The 25,378-nt window shown below is 41.8% G+C and overlaps 1 protein-coding gene across 4 annotated transcripts in view; it reads left to right on the top strand.

Moving 5' to 3' along the window:
- The window catches only part of znf507 (zinc finger protein 507), a 107,510-nt gene that overhangs the window by 78,505 nt on the left and 3,627 nt on the right, over positions 1-25,378 (top strand). Inside the window, exons 1-7 of one of the 4 annotated variants that reach the window (XM_080425958.1) lie at positions 8,015-8,076; positions 9,343-9,418; positions 9,836-12,232; positions 13,054-13,171; positions 15,157-15,265; positions 22,542-22,646; positions 25,094-25,228. In XM_080425958.1, coding sequence (XP_080282084.1) covers positions 9,839-12,232; positions 13,054-13,171; positions 15,157-15,265; positions 22,542-22,646; positions 25,094-25,228 — 2,861 coding nt within the window. In that variant the 5' untranslated portion in view covers positions 8,015-8,076; positions 9,343-9,418; positions 9,836-9,838. Of the gene's footprint in view, positions 1-7,967; positions 8,081-9,342; positions 9,419-9,835; positions 12,233-13,053; positions 13,172-15,156; positions 15,266-22,541; positions 22,647-25,093; positions 25,229-25,378 lie in introns of those variants that run through there. The other 3 variants (XM_080425957.1, XM_080425956.1, XM_080425959.1) reach the window with 3 other exon arrangements.

Genomic DNA, 25,378 nt, shown 5'->3' with positions numbered 1-25,378 from the left:
TAATAATAGTCCATTTTAAAAGCCTACAACATGCTTTCTCAGAAAATCGCAACCTGTAATTGAACACTCGGGAGATTGTGGAATGACTCCAGAGACAGGGCTTTCAAGCACTATGAAGGATGCAGGTTCCACAGCAACTTCTGTATGCTGAGGTGAAACACATTATAACATTTTATTTATTTATTCACGTTGAACTCATATGTAGGTACTTGACATTGTGCTTGGTTTGCATAGACAAAGTAATAGTACATTGAATAATGTATCAGGTGTCTCCTAGCTACTGTATGCTTTTAATTTGTTTCATTTTGTATGATACATGTTTAACCACTTAAACCCTATATATTTCATTGACCAGGTCTATACTTGGTCTCCTCCTTTTTCCCCACTAGGGTTCATGTGGTTATGGAAAAAGCCTATATGTTGACATTCAATTGTAGGCTTATCCCAGTTATGATTGTTATAGTTGCTAGTAAGTGAAGCTTTTAGACCTGAGGATAATTCTAAAAACGCATTCTAAATCCTAGTTTTCTGAAAATGTATTATGTTAGCTATAGCGAGCGACATCTAAAATTACACAGATGCTGTCCATGATTGAAAGGTATAACAACCTCTAAATGGGAGTTTGTTCGAGGAGTAATTCAGGGGGTCCGCAGTCTGCACATAATTCCGACCTCCCATTATTCCGACTTCCCAATAGTCAGACAAACGTTAGGTTTGTGTGAAATTAGGGTTAGGGATAGTTATAATGGAGCCAGTTCGGACGAACAGGACATCGGAATAATGGGCCATTGGAATACATGGCAAACACGGCAGTATAAATTTAGACCAGGGGTGGGCTACTTTCATGATGGGAGAGGGCTAGCCCTAGAATGTCTGTTATCCTACATACATTTCATGTATTCCAAATACACAGCCATAGATCGGTCCTATCCGCGGCCGGTTAGCAGACTGATCTCCGTGGCATAAAAGTCCTCTAGTTTCATATCCATTTGAAAGTTCTGGCAGAAAACGTGTGTTTGTTTAGTAAAATATCTCCACTTTTCCACGAGATTCACACGGACAACATTCTCTGTCAGCGACGAGGCCGGTCCTGAAATGACTGCTGGACTGAACATATGAAAACTTCCTTTGGAACAGTCGATGTTTGGGAAGCACAAACGTATGGGGCACACAATTGACAGGTGCGTTGTGATTGGTGTGGGGTAATTAGTCACACCACCGGCCAATTGTGTGCTCAATAGATGGGTTTCCGCGCGACGTCATCACAGAGCAGAGTGCGCGATCTGCGCATGCGCGGGGGAGAACGAACCGGAAGCGCCATTCACTCTCTCGTTATTTTCGGGATTTAGATAGGCATAATGCTGCTATTATAGGCATAATAGGCATAATGCTGCTATTATATACAAACAGATCCAACTTTCGACAAATCATTTTTATTGAGTAAAGAAGATATTACAAACTGCATCATTTAATCTACTTTCATTAAACCTGGTGAAGACCATTTATTTTCTGAATGTACAGTGGCCAGAGATGCTGCGGGTAATAGCGCCCTCTACAGGCTCATCCCGCCACTGCGCGCGCATCATCCTCTATGTTTACAAACAGGAAACCCATCTATACATTTGTGTTTCCCAAAGGAAGTTTTGATATGATTAGTCCTGCAGTCATTTCGGGCCCCTTGCCCGGACAGAAAGTCGTCCGCGTGAAGCTCGTGGAAAAGTGGAGTACACACGCAGCGCGGAGCACTTTTATGCCGCGGAGATCAGTCTGCTAACCAGTCGCGGATCGATCTATGGCTGTGTATTTGGAATACAAGTCACAGACATTCTAGGGCTAGGAGAGGGCCACAAAATGTCCATGCACACTCACTCCAGGGGGCCACTGTCACACTGTGTATGCGTAAACTCTCACCAGTAGTAGACTGTAAACCCCATCCCTTAATAGTCACACATTTAATAATAAAGGGATATTAACAATTGTTATTCAGTGCAACATTTTTATTTAATTTCAAATGCATTTAGTAATACTTATATTATCATGAACTTAGAGTAAATACAAATACATTGGCCATAAAACAATACAATACGCTTTAATACAATGGAGTCTGTAGTAATTAAACCGGGGCATATTACGGTTTCGACTATTCTACTCCAACTAGCCAGTATTGTGTCGAATACTCGTAGAATACGCTTGTCTAAACTTATGCTAGGAGGATTAGTTGTAAATACAAGAAAAGTAGTAGATTGAAGATTGAAAGTGAGATAAACAACAACATCAGCAGTAACACAATGGAGGAAGGTAAAAGAAAACACCATGCAGGCCACCACCCCAGGTAGGTGATCTGCTGATCACCTTCAATTTATGTTTAGTCAACAATGATGAGCACAACAAAAGATATTTCTTTAAACCCTGTAAGACAGCATACAACCACTAGGAGGAGACATTGCTCTTCTGATTTACTGTACAATTATCTTCTCCCTTCTGATTCTAGTTCAAGTTTTTCTAAAACGTTTTCATGAATTATTTAGTAAATATTAGCATAGAATAATTGCCATAGTTTCTCCTATCTCTAGTTACCAACATTCACTACTTTTTCATCGGTTTAATATTATTTACACATTTCAATATTTTCTCAGAGTTTCAGGTTTTACAGTATTATTGACAAACTGATCTCTACCAAGAATCTGACGTTGCAGGCACACTGTTAATACTACTGTTGATATGTATTGCATTTTATATTGCAAGTGCAACGCAAGTTTATCTGTACAGCACATTTCAACAAGGCAATTAAAGCTGCACTATGTCATTTTCGAATACCAAAACGCTCGCCCATAAACACAGTCGCCTCGTAGGCAAATCCGGCGGTATTCACCTGGTATTCCTAAACGTAACCTCAGTCTATGCCTAAACTGGTAAGGCTACTTCTTGGCCTTACATCTACAACTCATTTAACCCCTGCTCACTTTGCTATGGTCAGATGGCTCATGGTAGAGGACAGAGCACAGCAACTTGCAATGGGCCTGGTCTGCAAGATACACTACACCACAAAGTCACCCATGTAGCCTACCTGTCAAAATTCTTCACAAACGTCAATCAAGTCCACAATCACAACACCAGAGGGAGCTCCACTAATCACGTCCAACCCAGATTTGGCTCTAACAAGGGGTTACATTCGTTCTCTTGCTATGCCACAAAAATGTGGAAGGCCCTACCAACAGTCGGTGTGAATCCCTACTCTCCAAAACAAAGGGAATGAACTCGTTCTCATGCTATTCATCAAAAATGTGGAATTCCCTACCAAAAGGAGTAAAGGAGTGTAAAACCCTGCACTTTCAAAACTGCCCTAAAGATACACCTTCAGGAGGCTGCAATTCGAAAATGGACCCTGTCTAAGTCTTACCTACCCCCCCCCTCCCCTTTTTTTTCTTCTCTTGTACATATTTTTCACTCTTCATATACCAGTAACCTGTAAGCTGATTGTATATCTGTCTGTCTCTTATATGTCATCATGATTTGTGTGCATGGGGATCTCATCTTAAACAAGCTCAGTGCTTAATGAGTCTTCCAGTTTAGAAGACCTTGTATTGTGAATTTGTACTTCCATGAACTGTTGTTCTCATGTCTTACTAAATAAAGTAGATCAATCAATCAATCCTTCAAAACCGCTCTAAAAGAGTACAGGTGGCTGCAATTTGAAACTGGCCCCTGTAAAAGTCAAAGCCTTACAATAGTCCGTGAGCCAGGACCCCAAAAATGGGGTCATCATTATCATCTGGGGGGATTAATTCTCATAGTGATTTTTGGGTAGGTATACACCCCTAGAGCTAGGAAAAATGTGATAGCCTTGCATCGGTGGTAGCTATCTGTGTGTTATCACTCCTTTTATAACCACAAGCCAAAACACAGTTTTCAAAATCCGAATGAAGCATTCTACTTCAAACTGATGGTTCTCTCTTATTATTGACCCTCTCTCTCTGAAAAATGGTTGGGATAAAGCTCAGACTATATATTGTCCAGAAAGGTTGTTAAAATGTGCATATCTAGAATATTTTTCTATTACAGGCAGTGACAACATAGTGACTATATGTGACATAAGATGTACTTTGGTTTTAATGAAAGATGGAACACAAAGGGTTCCTTTGTAAATTACCTATAGATTTAAAACCATGTTAGATTCTAAGGAAATGTATTATGAAATTCAATAAACAGAATATAGTGCAATGGGTAAGAAAATATCCAAAATGGCCACTAAACACACGCCTGGCAATTTTTTACTTTTAATCCGCTTGTCTTAGAATACCTCTGTTTAATACCTATTTTTTAGGGTTTTCATATGTAGAATCCATTCCTGATGTTATTTTTTTAATATCAGGTCAATCATGTCAAAGGTCAGGTCAAGGTTAAAATTGACCTCTGGGAGAACAACAAATGGAAACAACTTGATGAACATTCATGGTTCACTATTCATGATTTTGTTTTGTGAAAAGTGTCATTAACATGTCACAAGAACTGGTATTCATAATAACATGAATGTAAAATGATATAATCTAATGTCAAATATGTATCTTTTGCAACTACATCTGTATTCTCCAACCCACATCCTGTTCTACCTCATCCTTACAAGTATCCTCCTTATTAACATCACTCCTCATCTGTAGCTTGAACATATCATCAGTAACCATCTTCACCAGAGCAGTTACAGTACATCAGTGATGTACTTCTCACTCTCTGTGCCCTAAATTGATATTGCACCATGTCACATAGCTCTGACGGTGGGGTCACCCTTAGCAATGACAGGAACAAGAATATCCTAGATCTCCTATCCAAATTTTGTGACATCAAACGACTTGTCAGGTGGGGCTTGGTGGTCTGCCACTTTCCACAACATCACTTGTAAATAAATGAGCCCACATGTGGTGCAACAGGTTGGTCGGTGTTGGAGGAAGGGCCATTGACTTGTGGCACCCACCTCACCCAGCACATCAGGGTAGCCTGGGAAGTTCCCTGCCAGCAAAGTGTAGTGTGCTCTGATCTTGCCTTTGTCATACATATAAGACTGTCCCAACCCAATGCTCCATCTATACTTTACACTGTAGGTCCACCTGATACACCCCAATACACAGCATACAACAGGACAAGAACATCAGTGTAATCACTGAGCATGTGTATCACACCCTTTCCAGAGATGGCTGCATCAGGGATATAGGAACTCATGGTGATGTCTGCCTCATCATGACTAAATGCAGTATCTATCGTCAGCACTGAAGGTGTACAACATGCTCAACGGCTTCTGCTTAATGTTCTTACTCTTCATGATGACATCTCATGTGGGTAAAGGACATTACTATTCACAACAGCATGGGGGCAAATTAGCCAAGGATGGGATTGAAGAGATGATCTTTCTGTGTGTGAGGAATCCTACACCCCAATATTTTATGACCAAGACACACCAGTGCTTCAACTCTCCCTCTGTTTCTGCACATTTTGGGGAAGGCTTCAGTCCACTCCACTCACATGCATCATGACAGCATCTTTCCTGATCGTTATGGCAGTCTGCTCCCCAGACTGGTCAGCAGAGACAGTGATCCAGAATCCATCATGGTGCCGACAGACAAGGTCTAGCTTAGCCTCTATGCTATGGCATGGAGCACATGCATCTTCAGCAGGCACTGGGTTAGATATCAAGCACACTGCACATGGCCAGCATGGAAGAAGTGCTTCAGTCATGTGCTTCATGAGAGAAAAGGTGAAGTTAATGTCAATATGTCTCCCTGCGCATTCAAACTGGTGGATGTGAAGTGTAGGAAGAAGTTGTCTACCCACTGTCAGCCAGTAGGATGGAGATGTGCAGTGTCCAGGTAGGCTACTGCTGTATCTGTTCAAATGTCTTTGGCCAAGTTGATAGAAACCACTTCAGAGTGCTGCTGATACACTCAGGACTGACCACTGAACTTGCCTGTCATGTTCTGCAACCACATGCATTTCCACTTCCAGTGCTGAACCTTGCATCAGTTTTGCAATGCAGCTGAAGAATGACTGTATAACATGCATCCCACCGGGATGCACAATTACATTATAGAGCTTATATACCTGCAAGGTGTCAACAAACGGCTCCATGTCAATTGTGAGGTGAATAGGGCCTGCTGTACATGTCAACCAGTGACCATATCTGCTGCCTGCTTGGACACCTGGTTGGACGATAAGGTGCGAGAGAGACCTTGACCTGACCTTTAGCACATAGGCCAAAGACTGACCAGCAAGTCAAAATATAACATTAGAAATAGATTCTACACCTATGAATGCCCCCCCCCCCCCCAGGTCCCCATATGAATCACGTTCACGAAGTTCACAGATTCCCTCACACAACTGCAATATTTTGTTGTTTTTAACATAATTTAGTACAATGGAACATCACCATGGGATGGACACCATCTTTGATTTGGCAATAAAAAATTAACTGATGGTAATTTCACTGATTCAGCCATATTTCTTGAACCCTAAGACCTAGTTTTAGACACCAAAACCACCTTTCTAGGTTGAACAGTATCATAAAGCCATTTAAGCTCCTGGCAGTCATATTGGACGCCATCTTGAAAATGATGGCTTTACGAGAAATATAATTTCCTAGATTTTTTTGTATGTTCTTAAGCATGCCTAGACGTACCAGAACCAATTGAAAAACCTTTTGTATATTTTTTTGGGGGGGGGGTTAATAGTATGTTTTCATATATTGACCCATGTAATTTTCGCCTAGTGTTATAACATAAAATGCATGATAGCACCCATAAAGCTACCATTGGTGCAAGGCTATCACATATTTTCTAACTCTAGACATGCCTTGACAAAAATCACTATGAGCATTATTCCCCTCAGATGGTAATGACCAACCCCCCTGGCTCACGGACTACAAGGGCGAGTCTTCCGGATACCTAACTTTCATCTTCTAGCTAAGCCTCGTTCGAGTCGTTCCCAGCCTCACTCATCTGCTTCTAGCTGGATTTGAACCCAGTTTCCTGCGCAAGTGCTGAAATGTTTACAATTGAGCTAAGATCCTGTCTGCTTGCTCAGGGGATAAATTGAATTTTCCTCCATCAGATCATAATTCGCGTTAGATTCTGTGTCTATAGAGCGTCGCAGTTCCCGCCCACTTCCTGTTTTTTTTGGTGCCGGAAGAAAAAACTCAATGCATTTTTCCATTGACATTTCCAAAAATATTTATATCTATTAATTTAAGCCTCGAATCAAGCCATCACGAGATGACATGAATCATGACCATAAAACGTTTTTTTCTGTGATTTTTTTTTATTTTATATTTAATTATATGATATACTATATTTAATAAATACCCTTTGTTTTGCCGTTTTCAACAAAAAAAAATCACAGAATCAAACGTTTATGGTCATGATTCATGTCATGTCATGATGGCTTGATTCGAGGCTTAAATTAATAGATATAAATATTTTTTGAAATGTCAATGGAAAAATGCATTGAGTTTTTTCTTCCGGCACCAAAAAAAACAGGAAGTGGGCGGGAACTGCGACGCTCTATAGGTGAGACATGACCTTTGCCTCAATAGAGCAGGGAGACAAAACACAACCACCAGAATTTTATAAGTTATATTTTATAAACATTAATTACATTTTATTCATTCAAAAGGTTACCTGCGCTTTACATAAAACAATTATATTGTATTCTCATTATTGTGTATCATATTCTCAGCAAAGCATCGTCATTATTATTATGATCATTATTATTATTATTATTATTATTATTATTATTATTATTACCCTTATTATTATTATCATTACAATTATTATTATTATTATTATTATTATTATTATTATTATCAGCAGTAGTAGTAGTACTATGCATTCTATAATGCCCTTCATCTTCCACCAAACATTCCATGACGGTCACCTGACCAAACACTCTGGGTCACGTGACCGCCGTTCCATCCTCGCCATTTTGCAATGTGGGAAAGACAGAGAGAGAGAGGCCACTTTTTATTGCTAACGAATAAAACAAAGCGATCATTTTATGTGTTGAGGCCAAAGACCATCGAACGTTTCCGGATCAGTGAGTATGTAGCTGTCCGCAGAAACATGCGGTCTTGTGATCTGTCGTCATTCATTAACCGAGAGAAATAGTTAAAACGTCCTTGTGTATTTAACTGTTGCTAGTGAGACTCATGTGTGTGTGTGTGTGTGTGTGTGAGAGAGAGTGAACAGAGCAGACAGCTAGCTCGCTAACAGCTCTACTATGTGTGTGTGTGCACTCACTCACTGCCTGACTTCACACTTCATTTGAACTTGCTCTGCTGTATTGAATCAACGCGGCGTTGCGCGACTGTCTGTCACGGTCGTTTCATACTATACATCTAATGCAACATTACCCAGATATGTTGCCCAGCTGATAGTGATCCGATGTCTCCAAGTTGGGAACCCGAAACTAGGTCCCATATCGACTCGCTATAGAAAGCGGGGAACATATATTTAGACTATGACATACACTGTCACTGTCAGATGCCTGTCCGAGTCTGATACTCTGATTATGTACAGAAATTGCCCTTTTGCAGCTTAGCAACCTTTAGCTAAAGTAACCAAAGTCAAAATCAACGTGAAAATTGAAACTCTACAACTTATTCCAGAGCTGAAGGCCTAGGGCAGTGGTTCTCAAACCTTTTAATTTCAAGGACCCCCATAACTCTGAGTGTACAAATGGAACCAAATGGACCTGTAATTGTTCATTTGGTTCCATTTATACAGTCTCAGAGTTACAGATCTGTAAGTGTCCATTTGGAACCCCCTGGAGGACCACACTTTGAGAACCACTGGCCTAGTGTTACACACCACAGGTCCACAGCAACAATCAACCTTTTGACTATAACTGCTATATTTAGCTAGTCCACGGGCATTGGGCAACCCCCAATAGAACCTGCACAAAGAACAATTCACCAATAATAAATGCACACTAAACTCTTTCAAGAACACTGGTTGCAAAGTAGACTTCCAGATAGGTATTTGGTTATAGGTTCAGTGTTTGTGGAAGTGGAAGAAAACAAAACAATTGCTATATAGTAAAATAAGTTGGCTTATGCATTCCAAGCTAATAATTTAAAACCTGCAATAAATTCATAGTTTCATATTGCTGTCGGGAAGCAGAAGTCTACAAATGAGGAAGCTAGTTTGTGGTCAGAAAGTGAAGGACAAGGATAAAAAGAATTCCACCACAAGATAGTTTCCTCATTTTGCCGAAGCCTATCTGTTTGTAAACAAATGCACATGGTTTTGATTAGACAATACTATTCACTGTTAGAGTAACTTGCCATGCTTATCATAACAGTCCTTGTGACCACATGTTGGAGAAGATAATAACCCCTCTTCCTCGCAACAGGCTCCCAAGCCACTAGCTACACTTAGTCAGTATACTTGGTGTGAATTGGAAAATACAATGACTAGACTTGTAGGACCTGCTTTCTTTAAGGGGTGGCTGTAGCTTAGTAGGGTGTGTGCAGTGTTTTTAATTTTTTTACATCCATATGGAAAAGTCTGTGTGCATGCACACATACCTGCATGATGTGAGTGGTATTATTGTGTGTTCATACACGTGTGTAATAACTGCAAACAAACCAACCTTGTCGTCTTCTCTCCTAATCTTCTATTTTGACTTCCTCTCCTAACCAATTGTGTATTATATACAACGTGTATTATCTGATCCGCCCTTGAAAAGTACCTAGTTTAGCTGGCGAATTGGGGATATTTTGACTTCTCATCCAGCCTGCGTCCGTTGTCTGAATTCTCACCCAGCCTGCTTTGTTGTCTTATCTCCTACACAGACCATGGAGGTGACCGGTGATGTTGTCATCAGCACACACTCTCCGTCTGCCCCCTCGACCCCTCCGGTCGCAGCTGCGCACGCTCAGTCTCAAACCAGGCCAGTCACCATGGAGGAAACCACCCAGAGGCTGCAGCAGAAACAGGCCGCTGACTCCCTCATCCAGGTCATCGAGAAGCTCAGCAAGATCGTAGACAAGCGGCCCCAGCGGCGCTGCACGCTGGCCGGGCAGAAGAGGGTGCTCCACCAGGCCTCCGCGAGGGGAGTGACGTCGGAGGAGACGAGGGAAAGCAAAGGAGCCTTGCCCAATAAAAAGAACAGGAGGAACTGCAAAGCAGACGAAGTGAAAATGAGCGAGGTGGAGTCGGTCGGGTCCCTTGCTGTTGACGGTACCACCGCCGGCATACTGTCAGAGGGAGTCGGCACCACCAATAACCAGAACAACAACCGAACTGTAACATGCTATCAGTGCAGCCTGTGTCGCTTCCTCTCCCCGACACTGCCGCTGCTGAAAGAGCACCTGAGGCAGCACGATGAGCAGCACAGTGACCTCATCCTCATGTGCTCCGAATGTCGCTTCACCTCCCGCCACCAGGGGGAGCTGGAGTCCCACGTCAGGCTCCACTTCGACTACGGAGATGACCCGAAGACACATCCCGCTTCGGTGGACCTTCTCCCCCACGGCATGGCGAACGGAGACGGGCCGGGGGGCGGCAGTGGCTCAGGGGCCGAGGTGGTCGAAAGCTCCGTGGACGGCGCTGACGAGCTCCCTCAGACGAAGAAGTGGTATAGCTACGGGGAGTATGGGTTGTACCGCTGCCTCATTTGCAGCTACGTGTGCAGCCAGCAGCGGATGCTGAAGACACACGCCTGGAAGCATGCCGGCCTTGTTGACTGCTCGTACCCCATCTTTGAGGATGAGGACGATGCTCCTGCGAGAAGAGAGGTCCAGGCCTCCACAGGCCTTTCTGGAGGTGGTGTTGCCAATGTCACTGCAACCAGAGAGGAGCTTGTCGTCCTCTCCCCTGTCCTCCAAGAGGACAGCCTCCAGAAGATCCCTGCTGCCTTTAAGCTCCAACTCTGCACGCCATTGGCCGTTGAGGGTAAGAGGGATGTGATTAATCACCCAATTGTGGATCACAATGAAAGCCCGATCACTATGGAGGAGGAGGGTGTGTATCCCGTCAAGGACTTGAGCACAGAGGAGCCTATGGTGGAGGTGCAGGTGACCACGGAGGCAGTGGCAGAGGTTGAGATTGATGGTCACCATGGTAACAGTTCTGTGACAGACAGTTTACTGTCATCTGCTCAAAAGATCATCAACAGTAGCCCGAACAGCACTGGCCACATCAATGTGATCGTGGAACGGCTGCCCTCTGCTGAGGATTCAGTCATGGCCACCAACCCCCTCCTCCTCAGCCCAGATATGGGTGGAGAGGCTGAAACTGAGGAAGAAGTGGGTCATTTGGAGATTTCGGAGTCAGTGGTCATGTGCAAAGAGGAGCAGGAGGAGGTGAGTATCGGCTGGAGCGGTAATTGTATCACTGACAGACAGCTTTCAGCAGATGATAGCCAACCCACCAGCATCGAACCGCCTTGTGATGAGAACATCCCTCCTGCTGGCCGCAGAAGGACCCACTCAGAGTCGCTGCGACTACACTCGCTGGCTGCTGAGGCCCTAGTTGCTTTGCCCATGAGAACCCCTGAACTCCCCTCCACCACCACCAGCACCCACAGCAGGACAGCCTCAGCACAGAGCCAAGATGTGATGGGTCAAAGACTACTCGAAGTGACGTCTTCTGATGGGAGAGTGTCAGAGGTCGCCAAGGCAACAGCTTTGATTGACTTGGAGCTCCATGCCCAGGACAAAGGGGAGGGACTGGGATCCCTGGGCTTGGGGCTGGGCCTGGGCTTAGGGGAGGTAGACGATGGGGGCTCCACCACCAAAGCTGGCATCAGCTTGTCTCTGCTGACGGTCATTGAAAGGCTGAGAGAGCGCTCCGACCAGAATGTGTCCGATGAGGACATCCTGAGAGAACTCCAGGACAACGCGCAGTTCCAAAACGGAACGGTCACCGTGGTGGCGGGGAACGAGGCTGACGGTTATGTGTGTGATGTGGCAGGGATGGACACGGTAGTCGCACCTCCTGATGGGGGATTGGTGGACTTTATCCCTGGGAGTGAGAGGCCTTACCGCTGTCGCCTCTGTCGCTATAGCAGCGGCAACAAAGGGTACATCAAGCAACACCTGCGGGTGCACCGACAGAGGGAGCCGTACCAGTGCCCCATCTGTGAGCACATCTCCTCGGACAGCAAGGACCTGGAGAGTCACATGATTCACCACTGCAAGACCAGGATGTACCAGTGCAAGCAGTGCCCAGACACCTTCCACTATAAGGTGAGTGGGATCCCCTATCACTCGATGATTCCAGATTAACAAATAAAACGTTATTGTCCATCACATAGTGTTGGAAATTGTCTTTGGTTAGGGGCTCCCGAACAACATAAAAACATACACTCATGAAAGACACCAAAATGTCACACCGTGACGCATGTAGATCTATTTTTGGAGCAGGACATGGATATGCAGTGAAGTATAAATCAAGCATAAGGCACTTTGTCAAATGGACCATATGGATGGATTATTGTTATGCTGTACCTTGTTGAAGAGATGAAAACAGCTTGATGCAGTGCAGCACCAGAAGTTGGCCATGTGTTGTTGGTGCAAGCGAGAGGAGAGAACTATTGATTCCTCTGCTGTCATGAAGAGACTTCAGTGCCCTTTAGTGCAACAGAGATCGTTAAGTTCATCGTATTATTCAGTAGATTTGAGAAGTTGGTTTAAGAAAGTTGCTAAATGTTTCTGAGGTGAAGCTCTCTCCAGTTTGACATTATCCGCTCCAAAAGTGGTATTCGAGAGTAAGTGGGCCTATTAAATGTGCAGCGTGCATCAAAGTGCTCCCCCTGCTTCAGTCAGCACTCACTCAGCCAACATTTCAATGTTATACTTTGTGCAAGACACATCCAAAATAAGAGAGGTTTAACATTGATGTGAACTTGACAAATGTACTAATACAGGAAGGAAGTTGCCCACAGTGAGAAAGCTTTAACATTGACCTAGACATGAACGAAAGTTCTTTCATGTAATCATTTCTTGATATTGTATGATTATAAAAGTAATGCATTTAAGTAATTTATCATAACGTTTCCCTTCCTTAGAGTCAGCTGCGAAATCACGAGAGAGATCAGCACAGCTCCACCAGTGCAGTGGCAGCTCTCACGCCTGTCAGTGAAGCCATGGTAACCACAGAGGAAGCTGAACGGACAACAGAAGAAGGTAGGAAACATGGAGCATTGTAACAGGCCAGGCCTAGTGACAACATGGGATGCGGTTTCTGATTCAGACATTTGGTTTTGATAATCAGGTTAGCCCATTCAATCCAGGAACGCATCTGTGTCATTTTTTATTTCTTCGGCTATTAAAAAATAGCAGATATACAAGCTCATAGCGTGGCACCGAGTGTGCCACGCATCGAGTGTGATGGGGGTCTGCAGATTTGGCTGCAGACCCCCATCTCAAAATATTTTGTTCCAGGGACGACTCCCAGAAGCAAAGATTTGAGAAAATATATTCGCTTTAAAAGAATATATATAATCAAAGATTTCCACAAATGTTCACAATTCCTCAAAACATTTTAGATTTACAAGCTTGTAGCTCCCCTGCTTTCAGGGGAGAAACTGAATGTCTCGATAGAAGTGCAGGGCAATATCAAATACAACCACCCCAATTGTATATGTTATGTTCTATTAACATACTGTATCATACAGATGGGACAAAATAACATTTATTCACTAAACACAGTACAGCTTTGCGGTTGTTTTTGTGATAATTCTATCCACCTTTATTATTTTCACATTTAGATAAGTGTAAATTCCCTCTATTACTGCCTGAGTCCGATTTCCTTCTCTTGATTGCAGCTATTTTAAAATTCAGCAGCAAGGCTATTTACCAGATCAAGGAGACGGGAAGATATTGTTCTGTTTGACCTGTGTTACACCTGTTAGTTTTAGAATTGTTTTTACTGGCAACATTTAAGGCTCTTTGGGGTCCCTGTATGGGACCGTCACCTTTTAACCCCTAATGAATCAAGAGTGTTTATTTTGTCACTCACTCATACATGTAGGTACAAGCAGTGAAAAAGCATGTTTCGCAAGACAGCAAAGAAATATAAGATAAGATAAAACGTACAGGAAAGACCCACAATCTAACCTTTTCTAAGATGAACTTCAGCAGCAGCGGGTCACGTGTCGAAAATAGCAGATCTACAATCTTGCAGTGTGTCGCGTCCGCGGCACGTTTGGAGCTTGTAGATCTACTGTATACATTCGGCTGTAACACGTGCAGTGCCAGTGTCGGGTTACTATAGCAACGTGACTCTGCACTGTAATGAACGGAGGTGAGACGACACTGACGACTGTCTTTCTGCTGCCACGCACCTCTCTCACTGACCAAAACTTGTTTATATAACGAAGAATTGTAAAACATATCACTTCCATTCGATATTCTTTTCAGGACTAAGCTAAGATCACAGGCGAGGTTAGCAGAGTAGCACCTACCCCAGTTTGCACCATTGACAGCAACAATTTGGCAAAACACACCCATCCAAATTTCATTATTTTAATAAGATGGACAAAATAATAAATGCTGCCGCTGCGGGATAATCATCCTAATCATTAAAACTTAAATTATAGGCTAAAGTTGAAGTTTCTGTTTGTATATTCGTTATTTCCACACAATGTGTGACTTGCACTTTTATTGCATGTGTTTGTTCTCTTACTAATTTCCTGTTGCAAATAAAGCAGCTGCTGCTGCAGAAATTCTGTCACTGTCTTCTTTTCCCCCCCCTGTACATTATGTACAGTACATGTTATAAAGCTGTATGAGTCTTTGATATTTAATTTATAAGGTCTCCCATGCTCTGCAATGTACTGGAATGCAGGCTAGCTCAGTCATTTAAGACCGATCCATACAGGAAAACCTTTAAACAATGATCAGTTTTATGAAAAACTATTTCTTTTTCAGTTTTCCCCCTCATATTCTTACCTCAGATTATTTTATGTGTCTGTCTGATTAATTCATATCATCACTAAATAATCTTCTTCTTTTCTTCTTCTTCTTAGTAGTAGTAGTATTGGTATTATTAGTATGTTTGACTGAGGTTTGGCATAATATCCTAGCCTGGACCATAAGCATTTTATGTTATTGCTTTTTGTTGATACATTGATGTTTGCTTTCCATACATTATCATTTGTCCTCCTCAGATTCTAGCATACAGAACATATACAAGTGTGACGTGTGCGACTACACTAGCTCCACCTACGTTGGCGTGAGGAATCACAGACGTATCCACAACTCTGATAAACCTTACAGGTGAGTCTGCTTACAGTCTTGCAGGATGTACTGTACCAATTAAATCTCATTCCAAATACTGAAAGAGTACTACCTGCCCAGTCCATTTTTAACTTGGCAACGTAGACTTGGTTTGGAGACATTGGGCTAAAGCAGGGGTTGAGAAACCTTTCAGCTTGAGACCCAAAATAAAAATGTGATGTCTCCTCAGGACCCAAACTTACAGAAATACATTTATAAACTATTGGCAGCAGTTATACCTGGAAATACAGTGTTTCTGTGAGAATACATCCTTATAAGCACATTTAATAACATATCAATGTTTTATTATCAAGATTTGAATTTAAATAACTATGTCTCACTGTGTTACTAGTAGTTGTGCACGTACGCAAGCACACAGAATGTGTCTGTCATGGAAGCTGACACACATATACAGTACATACTTTTTATTTTAATTTTAACACACATTATTGATTTTAATTTTTTGGATAGTAGTAGTGAAGAGGGACAGGAAACGGGGAATGACACGCAGCAAAGGCCGTCGGGCTCGGGACTCGAACCTGTGACGCGCTAAGTGCCTAAGTGCCCGGACCGCTGGCCTATCTTTAAGAAGCTTTCTGACATTCTGTGCATGGTTTTGGTATCATATTTTGGGAATAGATACGTTTTTGAATAACACTACCCTATAGTAGTTTCCGAGGGCAACAGTTACAAACTAGATGTATAGAAAGGTTGGCGTATTCTTGGGTTCTTTTGGGTTATGCGCTCGGTATGCATAGTTTTAAGTTTTGGACAGTGATTTTATCCTATTGGCGTGTGGTTGGTGTGTGTGTGTGTGTGTGTGTGTGTGTGTGTGTGTGTGTCTGTGTCGGTGTGTGTAACAATACGGTCATTTACGACCCAACATGGAATCGCTGCCACTCACAACCATGAGAAGTTGATGTTTACACTGGTTGAGCTAAGCTATGTGTGCTAATAACACAAAGTGGATTTGAACAGTACACGTGTCAATGTGCGTGCTAGTGCTATGGAAATGATATCCAAAGCGCCATCCCGCTCATAAAACACAGTGTGTGTGGACACTGCCCATAAGCCCAAAGTCCCCAAAGTCCAAATCTCATGTTTACACAAAAATGCGAATAAACAGCTTAAATTTGGGCGAAGTAAAAAACAGACTTCTTCACGGTCTGCACATGCTAATGGTCAATGCCTGTGTGCTGATCAATTGCTCAATCCACTGAGGAGAACCATGTGGAACAGAGAGACTGGCTGACTGACTGACTGACTGACTGACTGACTGACGGACAGAGGTTTCCTTAATATATAATTGAAATAGTATTGGATTGAAATAGTCTATATATTCTGTAGTACAGAATATGTTGATATTTTATTTATCCATTAGGTGGCAGTAGATACCTAGTAAAGCTCAGCCTCTGGCTAGCACATTGCTCTTATTTGAAAGCTCAGTCAGGTCTGGTGCTGTCATGTTTTTGTTCAAGCAAGCACATGGTCCTTGCATTCCTGCCGAGCAGCTGTCTTGTGTGAACACTGGTTTTGATGTTCGCTTATAGTGTGTGTGATGTGGTCACACACACAAAGATCTTTCTTTTAGTATTGACTAATATTGCAGTATAAAGTGGACACGTATAATGCAACTGAAGACTTCTCAAGTGGCTCGTGGCTTATACCCACTGTTGCCAATAACATCACTTTGCTTAATGTACCGGAATGGAGTTTTTAGTATGATTTCCTTTTTCTTTGTGCTGATTTGTATTCGGGTAACACGAAAAGAGAGGCATTATTTGGCGCTGAAACTATAGTTTCTATGGTCTTGAGAAACAGGATGTCATACTTTTTGTCAGGCCCCGGATAGATACTTAGACTTTCAAGACAAAAATAAATAAACAAATTAAAAATGAAAATGAAACCCTGAATCTACGCGGCTTGATCACAGACACTCTTTTCTCTGTCATCATGCAAAACATCTTGATCCCTGAAGCGGATGCAAGTCAAAGATTTGTTTGTTCCTTTTTACTCGTATAGACCAGCCATTCCCAACCTGTGGGCTGCGATGGTATTGTAGGTGGGCAAATATTTGGCATACACTAAGATTTTAATGATAATTTAACATTAATATATGTTTAAAAAAATGGCATGGTATTTATTTTCCTTAAAACCTTGAAAATGAGTTTTCATTGTGATACCAGTTAGATGGCAACTTAAAGTATGCTATGTTGGTTCCATTGGTCCAAGCCAGAACACAATCGATTGATTGATCATTAAAATAAACATGCTCTGGTTCACCGATGGCCTAACGGTTAAGGTCCATACCACATATAACATAGGCTCTGATGCAGCCTGACAGCGAGTCGCGGGTTTGATTCCCATACCCGACGGCCTTTGCTGCGTGTCACTCCCCATCTCTCTCTCTCTCTCTCCCTGTTTCCTGTCAGTCTTCACTGAACTATCCAAATAAAGGCAGAAAAGACCCAAAACTATCTAATAAAAATGAATAAAAATGCATGCTGCCCACCCATCTGACCACTTAAACCATTCAATCCGGGAACTCATCTACAAATGTCTTCTAAAGTTTTCTGAAAACCATACGTTGCTATAATAATATCAGTGGTTCTCAAACTTTTTCATGTCGCGGACCCCCAAAATTATATATATTTGGTCGCGGACCCCCATCTCAAAATATCTTGTTCCAGGGACCCCCAGAAGCAAAGGATTTGAGTTACAAAATGTTTGCTTTAAAAATATATATATTCAAAGATTTACACACAATTTTCATGATTTTTCAAAAATAGCAGATCTACAAGCTCATAGCGTGGCACGAGCTTGTATATCTGCTATTTTTGAATAGCCAAAGTATAAAATAATGGCTATAGCTATACAGGTCATTCAAACGCTTTCCACTGCTTAACCCATTCAATCTTCGCATCTTCATTTTAAGATTTCTTTGGCGATAAAAAAAATAGCAGATATAAAGCTTGTAGATCTGCTTTATTTCTATTTTTATCGTGAGCATTTTTGCAAATCTTTGACTATATATATTTTTTTAAGCGAACATTTTTGAGATGGGAGTCCGTGGGCAAATGCATATCATTTTGGGTGGTCCTTGACATGAAAAAGTTTGAGAACCACTGATATTATAGCATTATTTAAAAAAAAATATATTTAGAAGACATTTGTAGAATCCCCAAAAGCAATGATTTGAGTTAAAATTGAGACAAAAAACATAAATATTCAAAGATTTGCACACATTTTCATGATTTTTCTAAAACAAATTGTGGTTAAAATCTAAAGTGACTGATGCTTTCCCGGTCTTAATGGGTTAAATTGATTTGTTGAGTACCTTTTCACACAGTCCACTCGCCATCATTGTTATTAAAGCTGTTTGGGAGACGTTGTAACTGGGTTCTTGTGTGTATTCTGTCCCTGGCCACCAGGGGTATGTGTGACCATCTTTACCACACTATGTGTCTATTTCCAACATTGGCTTTCTTGCTGTTTTAAATCCATTGCCAGGGTACACCCTGACACATGCAAACTGTACAAATCTTGCATATTTCGATTTGTGGCTTTGCAAAGTTGCAATTCCCCCTTCAATTGAGTGACAGGTTTCTGGCACGACTTTGAGGGCAAATTCAATTTATCCGGGGCAAATCCAATTTGCCTGCTGACTCTGTACATTCATAGGAAACAGTTACATTTACAGAAAGGTTTTGTTCTACAGGTTCCACATGCTAAGGCATCCATCTGCGAGTGCTTTTCTCCCGTTTGCTTTCCATGAGTCCATATTGTCATAAGGTATCTTTAATACACAGACAGTTATGCCTAGACTGAGAACTTGCAGAGTGAATCTCTCTCTTGATGAAAGGGTGGGAGATTTGAAATTACATGTTAGATGGCTCTCACTGTAAAAGGAAACTTCTAAAGGATAGTTCTAAAGCCCTAATTTGGAATTACTCTTTCCTGCACCCTGCTGTAACACTGCATATATTAAGAATATTTATATTCATATCCCTACTGATTGCCTGAATGACTAATTTGACTCCAATTAACTAACTCCAATTAAATGTACTTATATTTAATCTAGAGACAACCCCCGTGACCATATGTTAATGTATCCAAAATGATGTTCACAGATTATTTTAAGTAATCAGGAGACGGCTAAAATTGATCTCTGCAACCTGTGTAGTGTGTACTCATTCCAAACTGAAAACCTGGGCCAGTGGTATTGGAAATTATTCAGAAAAATTCCACTACAGAAGGATTTGTCAAATCAGTTTCCATGATGTACCAACGGCAGTCAGCTGCTGCACAATGGACCATTAGTTACGGGTGTAGCCTCCCTTCACAGGCCTCGCGTTTGCCTTTGTGCCCTCCAGGCAACTGACAAGGCCGCTTCATCTTCAAACTAAAACACCTGGAAGGCAAGGGGAGGGAAAATGTTGTAATGCATTGATCTTTTGCCCTAACACTTTGCTCTCTTATTCTCTTCGGTATAACTCCTGAGGGTAGTACTGTCACTATAATTAGCACTTGTAACATTATACTAAGTGTCCAATTGGAAAGCATATCACAGGAAGAAATCTCATCCTAACACAAAGTAATGGGAAAACCGTTACCATACAAAATCTTAATGATGTGAAAATGGAAAAATAGAAACACCTCGAGTCAAAGGCATGCCTAATCCCAATCATAAATTAAATGGGTAGAAGCATATGAAGGCAGATACAGGCAGGTGATTACCCGTAGATATTTCCTTTATATTTAACAATTTCTGTGTGGCAACTGGCAAGCTGGAAATGCACACCAAATAACACCTGACTATTAATTATGCAAGAAAACCCTGTCAGCTAGTCACATTAAAATGTAACAAGCTAGTGTAAAGTCAGTGGGTTGGTGAAGGCGCTTTATCCTAAGCTGCACATTGCCTCCGTGCACTGATTATAATTGTGGCACTCATTCAGACTCTGTCTTACATAATACTGCCGTAGTTGATGCACTTCCTTTGTGCTGTAAAATCAACCCTGAACGATTGGAGGTAGGGCTGGGTAATTAACCTAAAATATATTGAAACTGATATTTAGAACCAATAACTGACTTGTAATCAAGAAGCAATTTTTTTTTTAAGTACGTATTTTTTCTTAGATATCAATAAATTGACACGGAACAAATTCTAATACACTTTATATAATCGACTAAACCCATTCGTTTTGTGAGCTTGTAGATCTGCTATTTTCAGTCTATAATCGACTCAACCCATTCGTTTTGTGAGCTTGTAGATGCTATTTTCAGTATATACTGTATATATTTTTTATCGTAATCGAGGCAAACGTTCACCCAGCCCTAGGTAATAGTGGCCTATTTTCATAAATAGAAGTGCAAAGCGTAGTGCACACGGGACATGACAACAGTATTTTGGTATTTTCATGGCCAGATGTGCATGGCACAGCACCGGTTAAATGTTTTCTAGATGTTTTAGTTTGAGGTGCATGGCGCAGCTATATAGGCCTACTTGTCTCACTTATTCACAGATGTGCATCAAGGCCTATTATCTACTTAACAAAAGGTATTACAAGGGTGCTTTCATTTGGAAACGTAAGCAAGAGCATTTACTCTTTTTCTTATCATCATGAGTGCTTTTATTTTATTGTGTTTCTTTGTCAACACGCCAAGCTTTGCTCTATCTAGCCAATAATCTTTGTAGGCTATCAGGGTTAGGGTAGATGCTTTTCCCATTCCTTGTGGCATATTAATAGCACAATAATTCATAGTTCCTCGGTAGTCCTACATTTCTGCCCAAAAACAATTTCTGTCATTTAAACACTGCCATCTTACAATATTTTTTCCAGCTTGAGGGATATATTGATATGAATCAAGGTGCAACAGATACTCGTAGATTACATAAAGATGCGTGTCAATATGTCTACATAAAGATGAGTGTAAATATGTCTATTTTGGTGTGGCTCCGCCAACTAGAATGATGCAAATATGTCATTATGTGCTGTTGACCTGGTCCTAGCCAGTGGACGATGTGTATTAATGGTCATCTTTGACACCAGCATTGCAGTACGCTGCTTGATTGCCAATGACGCCAAAATGCCGAACAACAGAACTGTACATTAGCACAAATGCACTTTCCCTGTGTAAAGAATTGAGCTACTGCACCTGTATGAAGACGATACAGCCCATACTTTGTTGGGTGGCAACTCTTCGCTGTGTTCCGAAGTGCTACAATAATGTTTTCCATAGGGAAATCCTCTCTGATGCACATAATTCATCATATGTGAGGGCAGCATTTACTAAATAAATGGGTGGCAAGCACACATGATTTAAAATTAGAGAGGGGCCTCATTCTTGTAAAAGACAGGGTCGGCCATGGCTCAGGATGTAGATTGGCCGCTTAGGAATCGGAAGGTTCCTTCCTGGTTCAAACCCCTGGCTGCTCCCGATGAGCAGGTGGGTGCCTTGCATGGTTTCATCCACCATGTATGAATGTGAATGGGTGAATGTAATGCACATAGTAAAGTATACGTGCTTTGAATAAAAGGCGCTATATAAATGCACCATTTACCATTTAATCCACCTTTGGTGAGATGTATTTCTACTCTGTTTTATATTTCAAATGATGAAAACATGGCATTGAAAAGCAAGGCATGACCCTTTTTTTAGATGAGAAATGTGTATTGAAAGAAATCCACTACTGTAGGGCTTGTCAAATCAGGTTGTGCGACCTGTAGCAGCAACAGTGTGCTGCAGCATTGCACTGTGGAACAGTCCCATTTGTTGTGCGTCTTGGTGACCATGAGTTATGAGTGGAGCCTGCCTTCACAGTGTTTGCCTCTGTTCCCTCAAGGCAACTAACAAGGCTGCTTCATCGTCAAACTAAAACATCTACAGTGCAACCAAGTAGAAAACACTGTAATGTATTTGTTTTCTTACAGTAGCAATTTTCTGTGTTTTGTTCTAAATCCCTAATTCCCTCCAGGCAACACACCAATAGAAGCCAATATTGACCACAGACAACAGCTTGTTAAACTGCAGGCTTTCTCCCTTGTCGCTTTATTCACTTCTGTCTCTATCTCTCTAACTCCTTCTCGCTCGCTCACATTTCCTCTCTCTAATCCTTTCTCTTTATTTCTCCTCCCTCCCCCTCTTTTCTTACCCATACCTCTCCTGCCACCCCCTGATCTCTCCCCCCTTTTTGTCGTCTTCTCTCTTTCCTTGTCTTTTATATCCCCCTCCATCTTCACACCCTCCTCTCCACCGTGTCTCTGTATACCAGGTGTTGTAGCTGTGACTTTGCCACCACAAATATGAACAGCCTAAAAAGCCACATGAGGAGGCACCCCCAGGAACACCAAGCTGTGCAACTGCTGGAGCAGTACAGGTGAGAACATTCGCACGTCGTCCTGCACATACAGTTATGAACAGAGAGAGGTGTATCTGTACAAGGTTGTTCGTAAGACAAGTGTCTGTTGACAGTGTCGACTGCCAAAAATGACATGAGGAAAAAAAGAAGGAATGTAAATTCTGCACCGTCCCGCGATAAACCGGATGTAACGCACCTGAAGCATGTGTGGTTGTACTTACTTTAGCTTGATATGAACACATGTATGTGCATAAAGCATCTATTTAATAACCAGTCGATGGTACTGTAATCTCGGTTTCTCTCTCTCTCTCTCTCTTTCTCTCTGGCTCTCACACATTCAATGGAAATATTGTGGGATTACGTGGGACTAGACTGTAATATTCCGGGAAGATGCAGGACTAAATAGCACTTCAATTTAGGTGTGGGGGCGAGCGGGAGCGGGGCTAAGGAAACTATTGTGGATGGTTTTGGCCGATCAAGTGCAAGAATATGTGCACCTGTACGGTTCCTCATATGAATCCATAAAGACGTGCAAAAAGACTTTCTGAGGATAAATTGCGGCATCACTTAGGGATGATGTTTTGGCAGCGATGGAGAGCTCTTTGTGAAAAGCAATTTCAGCTTGATTAACTACTGTTGATCTGTGATCTTTAATAAACTGTTAAGGTTTATGATCAACCAGTGATGTAGTTCTATGTGACCACAGTGTTGCAGATCACAGTCACATGGGCAAATTGAAGTTAAAACATATGTGTCTGGAGATAATCTTGCAAACTGCTGGACCGATCTGGTATTTGGGCATGCCTGACACAAACTCCATATATGGGCATAAAAGGGACAAAGTCTGACAGATAGAAATCTCCATATATGGGCATAAAAGGGACACAGAGAGACAGACGGGTACAACGGTTATGGCATAACTGGGTGGGGATGTATTTTCAACATGCAACGTTCCCGACTTGCATCGTTCCCAAGTAGGCTGGTGCCCAATGAGAGAGATTGGTGCCCGGCGTCGAGCAGTTGTCCAGAACTGCCGAACCGACCAATATGTCTATTATATTGGCATGCCCACATATGAGCATATACTGATGATATCAGGGATCTCTATATATATCGTCTCTCTGAATGGGGATATACAGTATCTGTGAGAAGAGGTTTGACTGATACCTAAATGTTGTGTAATATACCAGTCAGTATTGCTGCATTACCTTCATTTGACAGTGGGTTGCATTGACTTTCACACGTGTTACCTCTATTACAGTGCTTCAGGGTATATTTTATATCTTCCAGTCATATAAAAAATGTCCCACCCAATATAAAAGTGCATTTAAAAAAGACACTAACAAGATTTTCAAACTGATTTATGTACAGTACTCACAATTCTGCCCTCTGGCAAGCATTTTAGCCTTCTTGAATGCATACATATTTAATAAGCCCCATGAACAGTACCAACAGGTTAAAGGACTATACCACTGCAATACATGTTGCTTTGACCATGCCTCGTACATAAACATATTTGTTCTGCTAATAGCTTTATTTTCGGATTTTCCAAAGTCATTCAAATGTTAACAGACTTAACCTGAATAATTGAGTCAATATTTGTTAAACATCACTGAGCCCTGAGAATATATGAATATTTGAAACGCTTACCGGTACATCAATCCTTTGTCCAGGGACTGTTTTCAGCTAGACCTTTCAAACCAAATCCACATGTTAAAATGCCTTAAAGCTACAATCCATTACCATCTTCTGGCAGAAACCGGTAATCGCAATGATGTCCAAACTACAATAAAGATGGCAGTGCGTCTAGTGTCCAATCCGGCGAGCGGCACCGTGTGCTTCAAATAACTTCATTGACATGGTCAACTAGTAGGTGTCCTACCTGACACCAAGGTGGAAAGTTCTCAATGGAAGAGTAGGGAGATCATTTGTGTTTGTTTTAACATGCTATACTAACATGTTATTCATTCAAATGAGTCCCAGATTCTATCTTTAAAAGGCAATGATAATGGTGGCATAGTGGTTGCATAGTGAATTTAGTGTTAAATAAATCTCATGCAAGTTTCAATTCTCTGCAAGATCATTTTCATACCGTACTGAAACTAATTGGTTTCCTCAATGATCAAACAAACCATGGTATCCTTTGGATAATGGTCGGCACTGTAATGTCAAGTATACGGCGAGTCATAATATATAAGCTAAACATGTCTTTATACACCTTTTTAAGGAAGCGAAACATGCCTTAGTCCTCCTCCCCTGACTCCCCAGAGTCTTTAGTTAGGCTGATTCCTCTTGATAGAAAGGAGGATTAGTACCACCTCAGAATACATATTAAATCCAATGAGTCTTTATCCTCCCTCCCTCCCGTCCCCCTTGCTAAAACCTTCATTATGCCCCCTCTTTTGCTCATTTTCCTCTGCAAATCTCTTTCCTCCCTTGCATCCTTCCCGTCTGCTCCTGTCCAGGTGTTCCCTGTGTGGCTATGTGTGCAGCCATCCACCATCTCTAAAGTCCCACATGTGGAAGCATGCTGGGGACCAGAACTATAACTATGAGCAGGTCAACAAAGCCATCAATGAGGCCATATCCCAGAGTTGTCGGTGAGTAATGTTTTTTTTTTCCGTTCTTTTTTTGATTACACTTTTCTATTGCAATTGCGTGTGTGTATTTGTGACCATTGCAATTGGATTGTCCCTGATACCTCTATATGTCTCTCTCTCTCTCTCTCTCCCCCCCTCCATGTCCCCCAG

This window comes from Gymnoscopelus braueri (genome assembly GCF_963280865.1).
Source record: "Gymnoscopelus braueri genome assembly, chromosome: 1".
NCBI classification, from domain to species: domain Eukaryota; kingdom Metazoa; phylum Chordata; class Actinopteri; order Myctophiformes; family Myctophidae; genus Gymnoscopelus; species Gymnoscopelus braueri.
This window is presented reverse-complemented; position numbering and strand designations above follow the sequence as displayed.